The sequence below is a fragment of the Eurypyga helias genome, unplaced genomic scaffold (genome assembly GCF_000690775.1).
Source record: "Eurypyga helias isolate BGI_N326 unplaced genomic scaffold, ASM69077v1 scaffold46397, whole genome shotgun sequence".
Taxonomy (NCBI): Eukaryota; Metazoa; Chordata; class Aves; order Eurypygiformes; family Eurypygidae; genus Eurypyga; species Eurypyga helias.
Window position 1 is genome coordinate 2,452 of NW_010260846.1, and position 11,566 is coordinate 14,017.

The 11,566-nt window shown below is 49.7% G+C and overlaps 1 protein-coding gene across 2 annotated transcripts; it reads right to left on the reverse strand.

Moving 5' to 3' along the window:
- Window positions 1-1,221: 1,221 nt before the first annotated feature.
- Window positions 1,222-8,562, reverse strand: ITM2C (integral membrane protein 2C). 2 transcript variants are annotated; one of them, XM_010155150.1, is made up of 5 exons: window positions 8,431-8,562; window positions 6,814-7,002; window positions 6,407-6,517; window positions 2,899-3,049; window positions 1,222-1,591 (listed from the first exon to the last, which is right to left on the reverse strand). In XM_010155150.1, the coding sequence occupies exons 1-5, from the start codon at window positions 8,503-8,505 to the stop codon at window positions 1,500-1,502; spliced, it is 618 nt and encodes a 205-aa protein (XP_010153452.1). In that variant the 5' UTR covers window positions 8,506-8,562; the 3' UTR covers window positions 1,222-1,499. The 2 variants fall into 2 exon arrangements, with proteins under 2 accessions (XP_010153452.1, XP_010153453.1); XM_010155151.1 differs by having other exon boundaries at window positions 1,374-1,591; window positions 6,814-6,906; window positions 8,458-8,562.
- Between the last annotated feature and the right edge of the window lie 3,004 nt (window positions 8,563-11,566).

Consider the following 11,566-nt stretch of genomic DNA (forward strand, 5'->3'; position numbering starts at 1 on the left):
AAACCAATTAACAAGAATGTGCCAAGTTGAAACTCACCCCATTCTTTCAAGCCAAAAAGCTGCCTGCATTTCAAGAACCTAATTAGTTTTAACTATATTTATGGAACAGAAGGAAGAATATTTAATTACTCTGCAATTCTTCTGTCTGATGATCAATAGAAACGCAGTTTTGTTCACATAATTTCTCTGCAGTATATTGATCAGCTGAATGTTGCCTTGTATCAATATCTGTACTACCATGGTGCCTGCAGATAATGTGATACACAGCTGGGATACACTAATTACTATCAAAACAGCTTTCATCAGAGGAGTTATACAAGAATACACACTCTGTTAAATTCAAAAATTCTGCTTCTGCACTTGCCCTTAACTACCACTTCTGCTGCTGACACCACTTGTACGTGGGCATGGCACCCCATCCACACAAAAATGGGGATCTCGACAACGCGGGAAGAAAGACCCGTGTGAACATAACTCATCCCTGCAGGCAAGCAGAGCTGGCCAGGACAGACACAGGGCTGGAGTAAACCAGCCGGCTCCACTGCAGCCACGGCCTGTAGGTGGGACATCAGTGGAGCTCTGGCACCTTGCATCAGAGATTCACCTCCCTATTTCCTTGGGCAAAGTGACAGCGGATCTGCCCAGGATCCACAGCAGATCCAACTGCATGTGAGAGAAAAGGCCGCACAGCCTTGCACTTCAGCCTCTGCTTCGTGGCCGGGGAGCAGGACATGCTGTGCCATTCAGGTAATTCCCAGCCCGCCTCACTGCCCCTTGCCCTGGCCTCCAGCCCACCCTGAACACTCTTTATACCCCTGAACACTGAGTGGGTCACGCTGAGCCATGCCACGTTCAGGAGGAGATGTGGGGAGGGATGAGCCCAGCAGCCAGTCATAAAAACAGCACACAGCGGTTGCTTTCAGTGTTTGGAAATCTGGTGTTCAGGGGGACAGCAAACTGGGACCACCACAGCATGGCTTGGGCAGAAACCTTCCCTCTGCTGAGCTTTCTGAATCACCCTGTCTGTAGCTCCACTACTGCTCTTTTCCTAAGTGCAGCTGGTTATGCATTTCTGGTCACAACATCAGCATCAAAAGGGTAACCCTCCTCTTGTACGTACACCATCCGTCCCGGTGCCAAGGCCTGAAGCCACTCAGCCAGGAGGAGAGAGAGCACCCATTTCCAGCATCCCTATTTCTCTCATCCCTTCTACCCCAAATCTCCTCCCAAAAGAGACTCCCATCCTGTGGTATGGAAGAAGCTGCATGTACTCCCAGGTCACCTTTGACCACTGTGTAAATTTAAGCCCAGCAAATGTCTCAGGTAGGTATCAAGGAGAGGAAAGAATCCACTGTGAGGACACAACAGACCCAAGAGGTTAGAGCTGCTCAAGCAGGGGAGGGAGTAAAAAAAGTGAGACAGATTACCATGTCTAAAGAGAGGGCTGAGAGCATGTGTGTGCAAGCAAAGCCAAGGAAGGTTATGTCTGGAGAGTGGCTTCATGACTTTTTGCAGATAACAGTTTCGACCACAAAAGTGTTTTCAAAGTGACGAATACGATGACAGTTTCCAACCTCACGTCGGCTGATACCTAGAAGCGATTGAAAGAGAGGAGAGGGAAAATTCAACGACCGATAATCTACAAGAGCTGCAGCAAGCAGAGCAAGGAAAGCAGATGAGATGCTACCGCTGCACACCGAAACGCAGGAACAACACAGCCCATACGAAAAGCAGCATAACCCGGGCTTTGGAAGAACAGCCTTATTCTCTAGGCCACGGTCCTGCAGTAGGAGCTGCTGCGAGCTGGGGCAGCCGCATGGGAACAGCTGGTTTCAGCTGACAGCATCTCGGCGTTATCTCAGAGACCAGAAAGCCTCACGAAACCAGCAGAAGTCAGTGTCTGGCACAGAGCACAGCTCTCAATGCAGCCAAGGAGGGCTTAAAATCGCCACCCCTCTGGCTGCTTGTATTCCTGTAGGCACTCATCCTGCTTCGACCTCAGCCTCTCTGGGAATTAACGGCTCCTCACACCCTTAAACTGCAGGACCTCAACTCTGGGCAGCCCTGCGAGGCAGCTAGACCCCTCTTACGGCAAAGCCGGCGGTGCCCAGCCAACGAGCAGGACTGTGCCGGGGCTCCACGAGAGCAGCAGCCACCGAGCCGGTAGCACAACTGTGCAGCTCCTGTGGGAACACAGTCCCAAACTACAGCTACAGTGAGTTCCACACCCAAACACCCTTAGCACCCTGCAGCTCCTCCAGAGGTGCAAACCCAAACTGACTATAGGTTCATGTTTCAGGTAAGCCTTTAAGTACACCAGTATCTAAACCCAAATAAACACAGATACTGAAATTAAGGAGGCTTTTTTTCCAGCAATATTTCCATTTGTATGGAAGACACATTACTGATTTCCATGGACTCATTTTAATGTAGTCCAATGTTCCCCTCTTCAGAACTCTTTCCACATTATTAGATACTTAATTAATTAAAGGCAATTTGCAGATCTAATCTGCTCTGAATAGCTGCCACTGAAGCGGGTGGCTCCATTAGGGAAATTTTCCAAACAGTTCCCACCAGCACTGCTATTAGTCGAGCCCCAGGAACCCACATGTAAATGAACTGCTGGCTCCTGCAACCATTTTCTCAATGTTTCTCTTGGGCTGATAGATGCAACGACAGAAGCGCAGCAGCCAGCACCCCTTTGCAGCAGCAGCATCCCTGATTTGGGTTTAAATGAATGAGATGGGAAACACCTCAAAAGGCCCCAGCCGTGCTTACACCCAGGGGGAAACCTCCCCTCTCCCCACGAGGAGGCCGGCAGTGCTGTAACAGCAGAAATAACGACTGTGATGTGGGGGGAAAGTGAGTGAGGACTGCTGGGCAGGGCAAGGCTCTTACGTCTCCTCGCGCTCCTCCGCTTCAGCCTGTAGGTTTCCTTGCCGCTGCAGAGGCGATAGATGAAGGAGCCGAGCTGCTCCATGTCACTGACGTGCTCGGTCGCGATCATCTCCTCCTGGATTATGTAGGTCTGCGGCAGGTACGTCCCTTTCTGAAATGACACAGTTTGCACCAAAATAAAGCACTAACAGTGCAGTGATCCCCTTGAACAGAACTGTCTCACACGGAGCACCGAGGACAGCCAAACCATGGAAAATTCACTGTTGGAAGGCTCAAACTCCACTTACCGAGGCCGGTCAACAGGTCCTTGCAGTAAACTATCCCATGCTACTAGCACAGGGCACACAAAAGGGATTAGATCCACAAATGGAATGTTCACAGAGGGGATGAAGCCAGTACAGGATCAACCCTGTTACAAACTAACCCCAGTTTTAAAGGAGGGTGAAGCTGTAACTCTGAGAGCACAACAAACCCACCTGGAGAGGCTTCAAGGCTCAACCAAAATGCCAGGAGCTCCATTGAGAATGAGCATTTTACATTTACTTCAGAAGACAAAACCGTGCAGGAAAGAGACCTGCTCAGCACTGAAGATCCCAGGGATGACTCCCGGGGGTTCAGGGCATCTTGCAGCTGTCTGGGCACCACCATGGCAATAAGCAGCCGTGTTACAAGTACAGCTTGGGTTGGGGGGCACTTCCGAGCAGACTAGAGGCTGACTAGGCCATGAAGCAAAGACTCAATTCTGGTCCCTTTCCCTTAAGAAGAGTCAAAGAAATAGAGAAGCAGCAGATCCTGGGGCCAATATAAATATAATCAAGGGGAAAAATCAAACGACAGCACAACTTCAAATGCCGCCTCTTCAGTTTCCACCCCAGGAGTGGTTATCTCCAAGGAGATGTACCTGGAAACACACTGTCACAACTTAGTGCCGTGCTGTTGAGCTGACATAGCCTACAGGATCGATAAAGCTCTCCTCTAATGCTGGAGGACGAGACTATTAGTGGAAGTTTGTACTATACTAACACAACAGTTCTGCAAGAAATTCAATTATTGATTCTCAGTGGGAGAGTGCAGGAGAGGGCATGCAATACGTGCTGTTACTGGCAGCAGCCATCACGTTAAGACCCGGGGCTGGGGGTCACCATATCCTTGACCTGGTGAAAGAGCTTAGAGAGAGACACATGCACACAATCCAGTTGCTTCATTGTTTTAGATTTAAATAGCTGTGGCAACTGAAGTAGTCAGGAATCATCACTCCTCAATCACAGCACTGTGCAAAAAGGATGATACCTTCAATTCTCCACCAAGGGTTTTAAGAAAACTAAAGCTTTGAGCATCCTGCATTCTGCAAAAGGTGTGGATCATCCATCACTTAACTGGGTCATCTCCAACTTCCTGCTGCTGCACAGAGCAGCATCCCTCCATCCTTTTCGCTCAGAAATTTAGAAAGCCCTGTCCACTAAACTGTCACACCTATGCAGAATAAACCCTGCAAGAAGCAGCAGAGCTGCCATTTACAAGCAAGAACTCAGACGCAAGAGGTCTGGCAATGCATACGTGGTAACAGCACAGCCCAAACCTGAGCGGGGTCTGGCACAGCCGTGCCCGCACAGAGCAGGGACTGCAGAGCAGGCACAGGGCATGTGGCAGCCACACTGCGAAGGAGCACCCCAGCACCAGGCTGGCTGGGCACGAAAGGGGAAGGGACGTTCACTGAATCCCTGTGCTCCCACAATCTGCTGGAGCAAAGCACTGGCCTTATTTGCTGGACGAAGGTTCTCCCAGAAACAGGACTGAAGCCACTGAACATCTTCAGAACTAAGCTTTCAGCTGGAAATTAGTCTCATTCATTAGCGATTTAACTGGATTCAGAGATGCAGAGAAGGCAAAAGTCTCCCAACCCAAGGACCAACACGGCTCACCCAGCATCCAAACAGGAGCACTTTGGAGCAGGAGGGCAAGTCATCAGGTGGTAAAGGTCCCTGCAGCAGGAAGAGACTTGCCCTCTGTCTGACACAGGCCACCAGCAAGGGCCCGTCTGTGGACATGAAGTTCACAGGCTCACAGGATAATTCATCTGGGGAGGGACCTCAGTGCTTTACCCAGTCTGGTCTTGAAAACCTTCAAGGATTTCAAGGAGGCAACACAACCTCCCTGGGCAACCTGCTCTACTGCTTCACTGTTCTCATAATGGAAAGATTTTTCTGAGCTCAAGACCAAGCTAAACACTTAAAATCAATGTGCATGTTAAAACCTCCACAGACATATCAGACACTTACCCATCCCAATAATCAGAAAGTTATTTAAACTAAGTGCTCTGAACTCTCTTTAAAGAATCAAACACACAAGACCATTTTAATTGTATTTTTATCCCCTTTTTAAAATTCAACTTCTGATAAAGACAAAGCGTAATTTTCATTGACTGCGAGTTTATATCTGTTACTTTAGGATGCAACCAGCTTTCCTAATGTCTCATTTCTTTTCCTGGGGCTCTGCTGTCAGATTGTTCAATCCTGCCTTTTCCATTTCCCTCTGCGCAGGGACTGGTCACCTGCCATGGTCAGGAGCGAGTTGTAAGTAAACGCGTGCTGTACCCCAGCAGGGTTCCCAGTGCATTTGCCAGATGGTCACAGTGCAGGAAATTGTGAGGACTGCTAGGAAACAAACTGGGAGTTTGACAAGGACTGGAGATCAGGCATCTGAACCTTTTGCCTCCGAGCTTAACCCCTACAAAGTTCATCACTTTGTAAGGGTTTGCAAGTGAGCAAAGGGAATTTAAGAAACAGTAAGAGGCAGGGTTTTGGTTTTTTTCTTTTAAATAGATCCTCACAGAAGGGAGTAAGAGACCCAGGCTCAGCTCTTTGCTTTACCTGCCAAAGACTGAAATAGATATGCAGCTTCTGCAGTCTTAAAAATCCTGGTCTTTTTTCCTGCTGTTAACTAGAACTCTATTTTAAAACTGCTTTCAGTCACTGCCACAGCGGCACGGGCTTCTGAACTGAACAAAACAACTGGTACTAAACCCAATTCATGCCAGCCGTGAGCAAAACTGCCTGGGCACCAAGTCCGATGTTGCAGCCTGCAGCGCAGCAGGGAGGGCAGCACAGATTCCCCCAAAAAAGGTGAAAGCTGGGCCTGGTACGCCCCAAGGAACACTGACAGCTCTGCAAATGGCAAACCACAGTGGTAACCATGGCAAGAGTGAAAGGAGGGAATTGTTTTTTCACCCTATTCCTACAATCAGTAAACACCAGAGGGAAGGAATCTGCTGCTTCTCTGTGTCACCCTGGTCAGGGGTGATCCGTCATGCCAACATTCCTGTGCTGTCTGCAAAATCAGTATTTCAACTAAACCCACTGAAGCCTTCACTCTACGTAAAGGCTCAGCGCTGTGAGGGTCAAGGCTTACTTCCACAGACACAGCAGCTTTGCTTTCCCAGGAGCTTCCAGCTGGCACCCAGGAGCCAACTCAAGATAAGCACGCAAAATAAGCAGGACTACAGCTGTACCTTCACGTTAACCAGCAGCTCCCACAGGTTGCGAGGAGGCATCACAATAGTGGTGTTCAGTTCGATGACGTAGCATTTATCCAGCGTTATGTCATGATAAGCTGTCAGGCCCTGTGTTCCAAGCACAGAAATTAAGGAATTGAGCCCTTCGCAATGAAATGTGGCTGTGAAAATGGGTGAAAATAGGGAATTCAGAGAAGACAGGAAACTGCTTTAAACAACACACCTAACCAAGAACCTCCCTACCAAGCAAGATTGGAGAATCTGAGCGGTTTGAGAAGAACAGCTCAGTAACAAGATCATCACGGACGTGACAACAGCAATAGCACTGGGCCATGAGCACTGTGCTCCACCATGCCCCAGCTCAGTCCCTTGCTACGCTCCTAAAGACCCCAAGAGCTCCTTACTCGTTGGAAATCATGGATGATATCCGCAGGGTCGCTCCCTCCAAACTGGGGCACTGGGACGTTGATTTGCTCGTAGTTCTCCTCAATGTAAATCTTGACATCTTCGTGCAACTCCAGCTGCCCTTTGAACGGCGAGTACAGCGAGTCTTCGTAAAGGACGCCACAGTGGAACACGCTCTCGCGGGGCAGCTGCGGGGACAAGACCCAGGCAAAGGTACAACACCCATACACCCCATTGATAGCTACAGCAAACGTGGGAAGGAATGTACCCACACTGGGTAAAAACAATCTTTTCAAACAGATGCCTCAAGATATTTCAAGATCAGTCTTTTTTTACCAGAAAGCGTTCTTGATGAAGACAGTGCAAAACACCCCTGTGAAATAACCACATCTACCTTCCTGCTAGCCGGCTCCAAAGGGAATAAAGATTTCCTGTGGGATTTCACAAGAAGTAATTCAGAACGGCAAACTGACTGCCTGTAGGCTCTTAAATTTCATAACCAGGCTGTTTACATCCCTCCACAGACATGGCTTCCAGTAACTGCATTTTTCTAGATAAGGCACATAAGCTTGGGGCGAGCAGAGCATCATTTCTAAAGGCACTTGTAGCTTGGATATGGCAAATGCACTGAAACAAAGCAGCTTCACCTCACTGCAAAACAGGAGCTGCTGCTCTCCAGGGCTCCAGAAGCACAAGGTATGGGCAAGAGAGCTAACGCAGGGTGAGCAATCACGTTTGAGCACAAGGATCACAGGGAGGGTTGAGCAGCCCTATGGCTGTCACAGGGTTTCTAGGTATAAATGAGCACAGGTAATAAAGCACTGATGTATCTTAAAGATTGCAAATTAACTGGACAGCAAGAAAATTTATGGAGCCAGAGAGTGTATAAAAAGACTATACTGCTGAGTGGATAAATGCTGGCTACAGAGATGGAGGCAGCCAGCAGTCCTGGGAGAACTCATTCACTAATAGCTGCTCTGCAGCAGAACGAGGGCTTCAGTGCAAGCTGACACTCTGGGGTTTCTTGGCTAAACACTCAGCAAGCCACAGAGCTCGGCACTTTGCTCCTTAAAGAGCAGCTCTGCCCCGTCTCGTTCCCTGTGCTCTGACCCACACAACGCTGCTCAGCTAAGACAGGCTTTGCAGAGACTATGTGGAAGAAAAGGTGCTGAATTTAATGGAGGTCGAGAGCTTACCTTCCACACCATCTCCCACTTCTCTACTTGCTTTATTAATAGCAGCACCTATTTTTGTAACACTACCGAGTTTTGCTCTGCGAGGGCCTAAAAAAACCCCCAACCGCTGCAAAAAGCTGTTTCCTTGCCTGCACCTCCCTGCTCTCTTCAGGGCTTGCTCTCGCCTCACAACAAGCCACGCTTTCAAACCGCCTTGTCCCTGACAGCAGTGACGTGGGGTTTAAAAGGTACCACAGGCAGAGTTTAGATGGACAGACGGATAGATAAAACCAAGGCATGCCTCATCTGCAGTGCCCAGAGGACTGGCTCCCAAGTTACCGCAGTGCAAATCAGTAACAGCATCACCTCTTTCAAAGGTCTGAGCAGCTTGTCTGGCTGCTCTGGCTGAAGAGGCAGTAGTCCTTCCCGACTCGGCCCTACCTGGGTGATGAAGAAGTATCTGTACACATACATCGATGCAAAGACCAAGCCCAGGAGCAGCACAAGGAGACCCATGGTCAGGTAGCACACCCCACTGAGCGATGACCTCCGGGCCTGCACTGCGGGAGCCGGCTCCTCCTGGAAGGCAAAAACAAGAGCATCATCAGTCAGCTGCTGCTGCACGCGATCAGAAAAGCCACAGCATGTTATGCAAAGGCCGCACGCGGGCTTGTGGTGTGCGGCGGAGGGAGGGAGGCACTGTCCCACAAAGAAAGTTCTCATCTGACAGCGTTCTGGCAAGAGTGAAACTCTTCTTGTGCATTCGGCTCTCCCACACCCCCATGTACAGATTTTTATATATATTAAAGAAACGCGTGTGTATGTGTGAATACACACACACATATATGTATGCTCTGCTCAGAACAAAGTCAAGCTTTGCTTCAGTGGGCGACAAGGATCGACTGAAAAAAGCAAAATGAGGAACTAACAGTTCCTGGCTACTGAATGTAACAGCATTTATGCAGTTATATTCAAAATATTTTGTTGAAATGCTGCCAACCCTGCAGAATTTTTCAGGGGCAATTTCTGAGATGGAGTGCTGGTCTCAGAGAGGCACCTCCTGGCCCGAGCCTACCCAAACAGCTGTGCTGGTCTCCACTCTCAAGCAGATTCCCACACACCTTCCAGGAACGTGGTCAGAGCATCAGAAGAAAACACATCTGCTGGTTTTCGAGTGCTGCTCAATCTGTATGGACAGCAGCCAGCTCACCTCATTGCAGCCCTCAAAAAGGAGCACAGTGCAAAAGGCAGCGTCCCCTCCTGGAGACCATTCATCCCAGCCTCCAATGCTCCTGGTTTTACTACTAAAATATCCCTCCGAAACGTCCAGCAGGAGGACGTGAGGCCTTTCAGGAGCAGACGAAAGAAGCCCCAGGTCCCACACAGCAGAGCTGCCCTCAGCTGAGCCGGCCTGGGGGGAGCGAGGTGCCAGGGAGGGGTCCTGCAGGCCAACTCCCTCTGCGCAGCACAGCATCCGACGTGTCTGATGAGAAAGACTCTCTCCATGGCTAGCCAGGGACCAGTACGAACTGGAGGAATGGATTTAAAAGCAAACAACAGCCTCTCATTTCTAAGATGCATCACTTGTGAAAGGAAGAGACATTTCTGCAGGGTAACACGTCCAAACCCTGCAGGGTGGTGCAGGTGCTAAAGCACCAAGGGGAGATGCCCTTGGGTCCCTGCCACTCTCCAGCAACGTCAGACCAGCTCTGCCCCACGGAGCCGGCAGCAAATATCTCTTTGCCCTTTGCCCGCTGTGGAGCAGCCCTCACGAGAGCAGCAGTTCAGTCCCAGGCTTGGAGGCATCAGGTCGCTCCTACCTCGAGAATAGAGCACCCCAGCATCCCTGGAGGATCCACACAGAGCCTGCCAGATGGGGATCCCCCCCAACCATCGAGCTGCAGAACAGGGCAGAGCCAGGCACCCCTCCACTACCTGCTCCACTCCCAGCCAACACAGCTTGCTCCAGCTAAGGAGTTTTTCTTTTCAAGCCACACTCAGACTGTTAACTGCAAAGACCAAATTGCTCTGGGATAGCTATAATTCCAGCACACCTCCAGGAAAAATGTCTAATTTATTTCTCCTTCATCCCAGCTGTTGAAAGACCTGCAGCACCTCTATTCACCCACAGCTCCCTGCACTGCGGGATTGGTATAATCAGTTTGTTCCTGCTCCTCCAGCAAATAAAGGGATGAGCAAACTGAGAAATACTGTAAGTTCACTTGGAATCTTTCCCTTCCTCTCCTCCTGCCGATGAGGGGCAGCAACTGTGACAAGCCACAAAGAAAAAAAAAAAAATCACATTACTAGAGAAAGTTTAAAGGCCCTCTGACATGAACCGCTAAGACAGGAAAGTCATGCTACGCGTCAAGTGTTTCACAAAAACAGATTTCCCCAGACACTTGTCATCAGAGAGAGCGCAGACAGCGAGGGTGAAGAGGAGCGAAAAGATCTCCCGCTACTGATGCTGAAGCATGGCTGAGAAAGCATTTAACGCTCCGCAGGCAAATTACATCCGAAAGGTGCCAGGCTCCCGTGATGGATAATGCACTGCTCGCTTCCTCAGCGAGCTGCAAGTGCTACCTCCATGGAGAGCTCGGGAAGAGGGTTCAGAAGGACACAGCAAATCAAAGCGGGGAAAAGAAAATACACTCACTAAAAAGAAAAAGTGTATCTGAATGGTAGGGAGGGGCAAATAATCCCCTGATGGTTTGCTATTTGCTAGAGCAGCTCTGATCTTTGCACAGCCAAAGACACACTGAGACATCCCACCTCCCGCTGCCAAAGGTGACGAGTTCCGCTCCCTACAAAGCATTCCTGACTTTGGAAAAAGTGCCCCAGTTTTACATTTTGGGAGAAGGTGGGAGAGCAGAGCTTTGCCCTGGGAGAAGTTACAAAACACCAGGAAAAATGGAAAAAAACCCCAAACACTCAAATTCTGAGGGAAAGGAAAACTGGAGAGTAACCAGTGGAAAAGAGATGAAGATGGTGGGGTTAAAAATGCTGCCAGGCTCGCCGAGGGGAACAATTAACCACAGTCCTGCCAAATACTGCATAAAAATCACATGCACAAACCCTCGCTAACGTATGCATCTCCATCCCCCAGTCGCAAGCACAGGTCCGTCAACACCTTGGCTTTGGGCTGGAGGCGTTCTCAGTGCTGACAGCCCGCGGACGGAGCAGCGCACACCCTGCCTCAACAGCGTTACGCCCAGCATAAATCTTCACCAGGTTGGAAAAATCCAAGAAGCTTCTTCCACAGGCTGCTGCCCCACTCATGCTGCAACATACCTCCTTCCCATAGGATTGCTGCTCCCTGCAGTAGAAATGTGGGTATTTTAAAAAATGGGAAATGCATTGCAGCTGATTTCCATCTGTTCTTGTCGCGGGAATGCCTGGCTCCCCAGCAAGGGAGCAGTCTTCCCCTTAGCTAACCTTACCATAAAGAGAACCAGGCGGTCCCAGCAGCAAGCTGCAGGAAAGCCATCCCCACCAGAAAGCCCCAGGACCAACCAGCAAACCAAACTGTGTGCCACGCTCATGCCACATGGCAGACTTGGCAGATCTGGCAGCACTG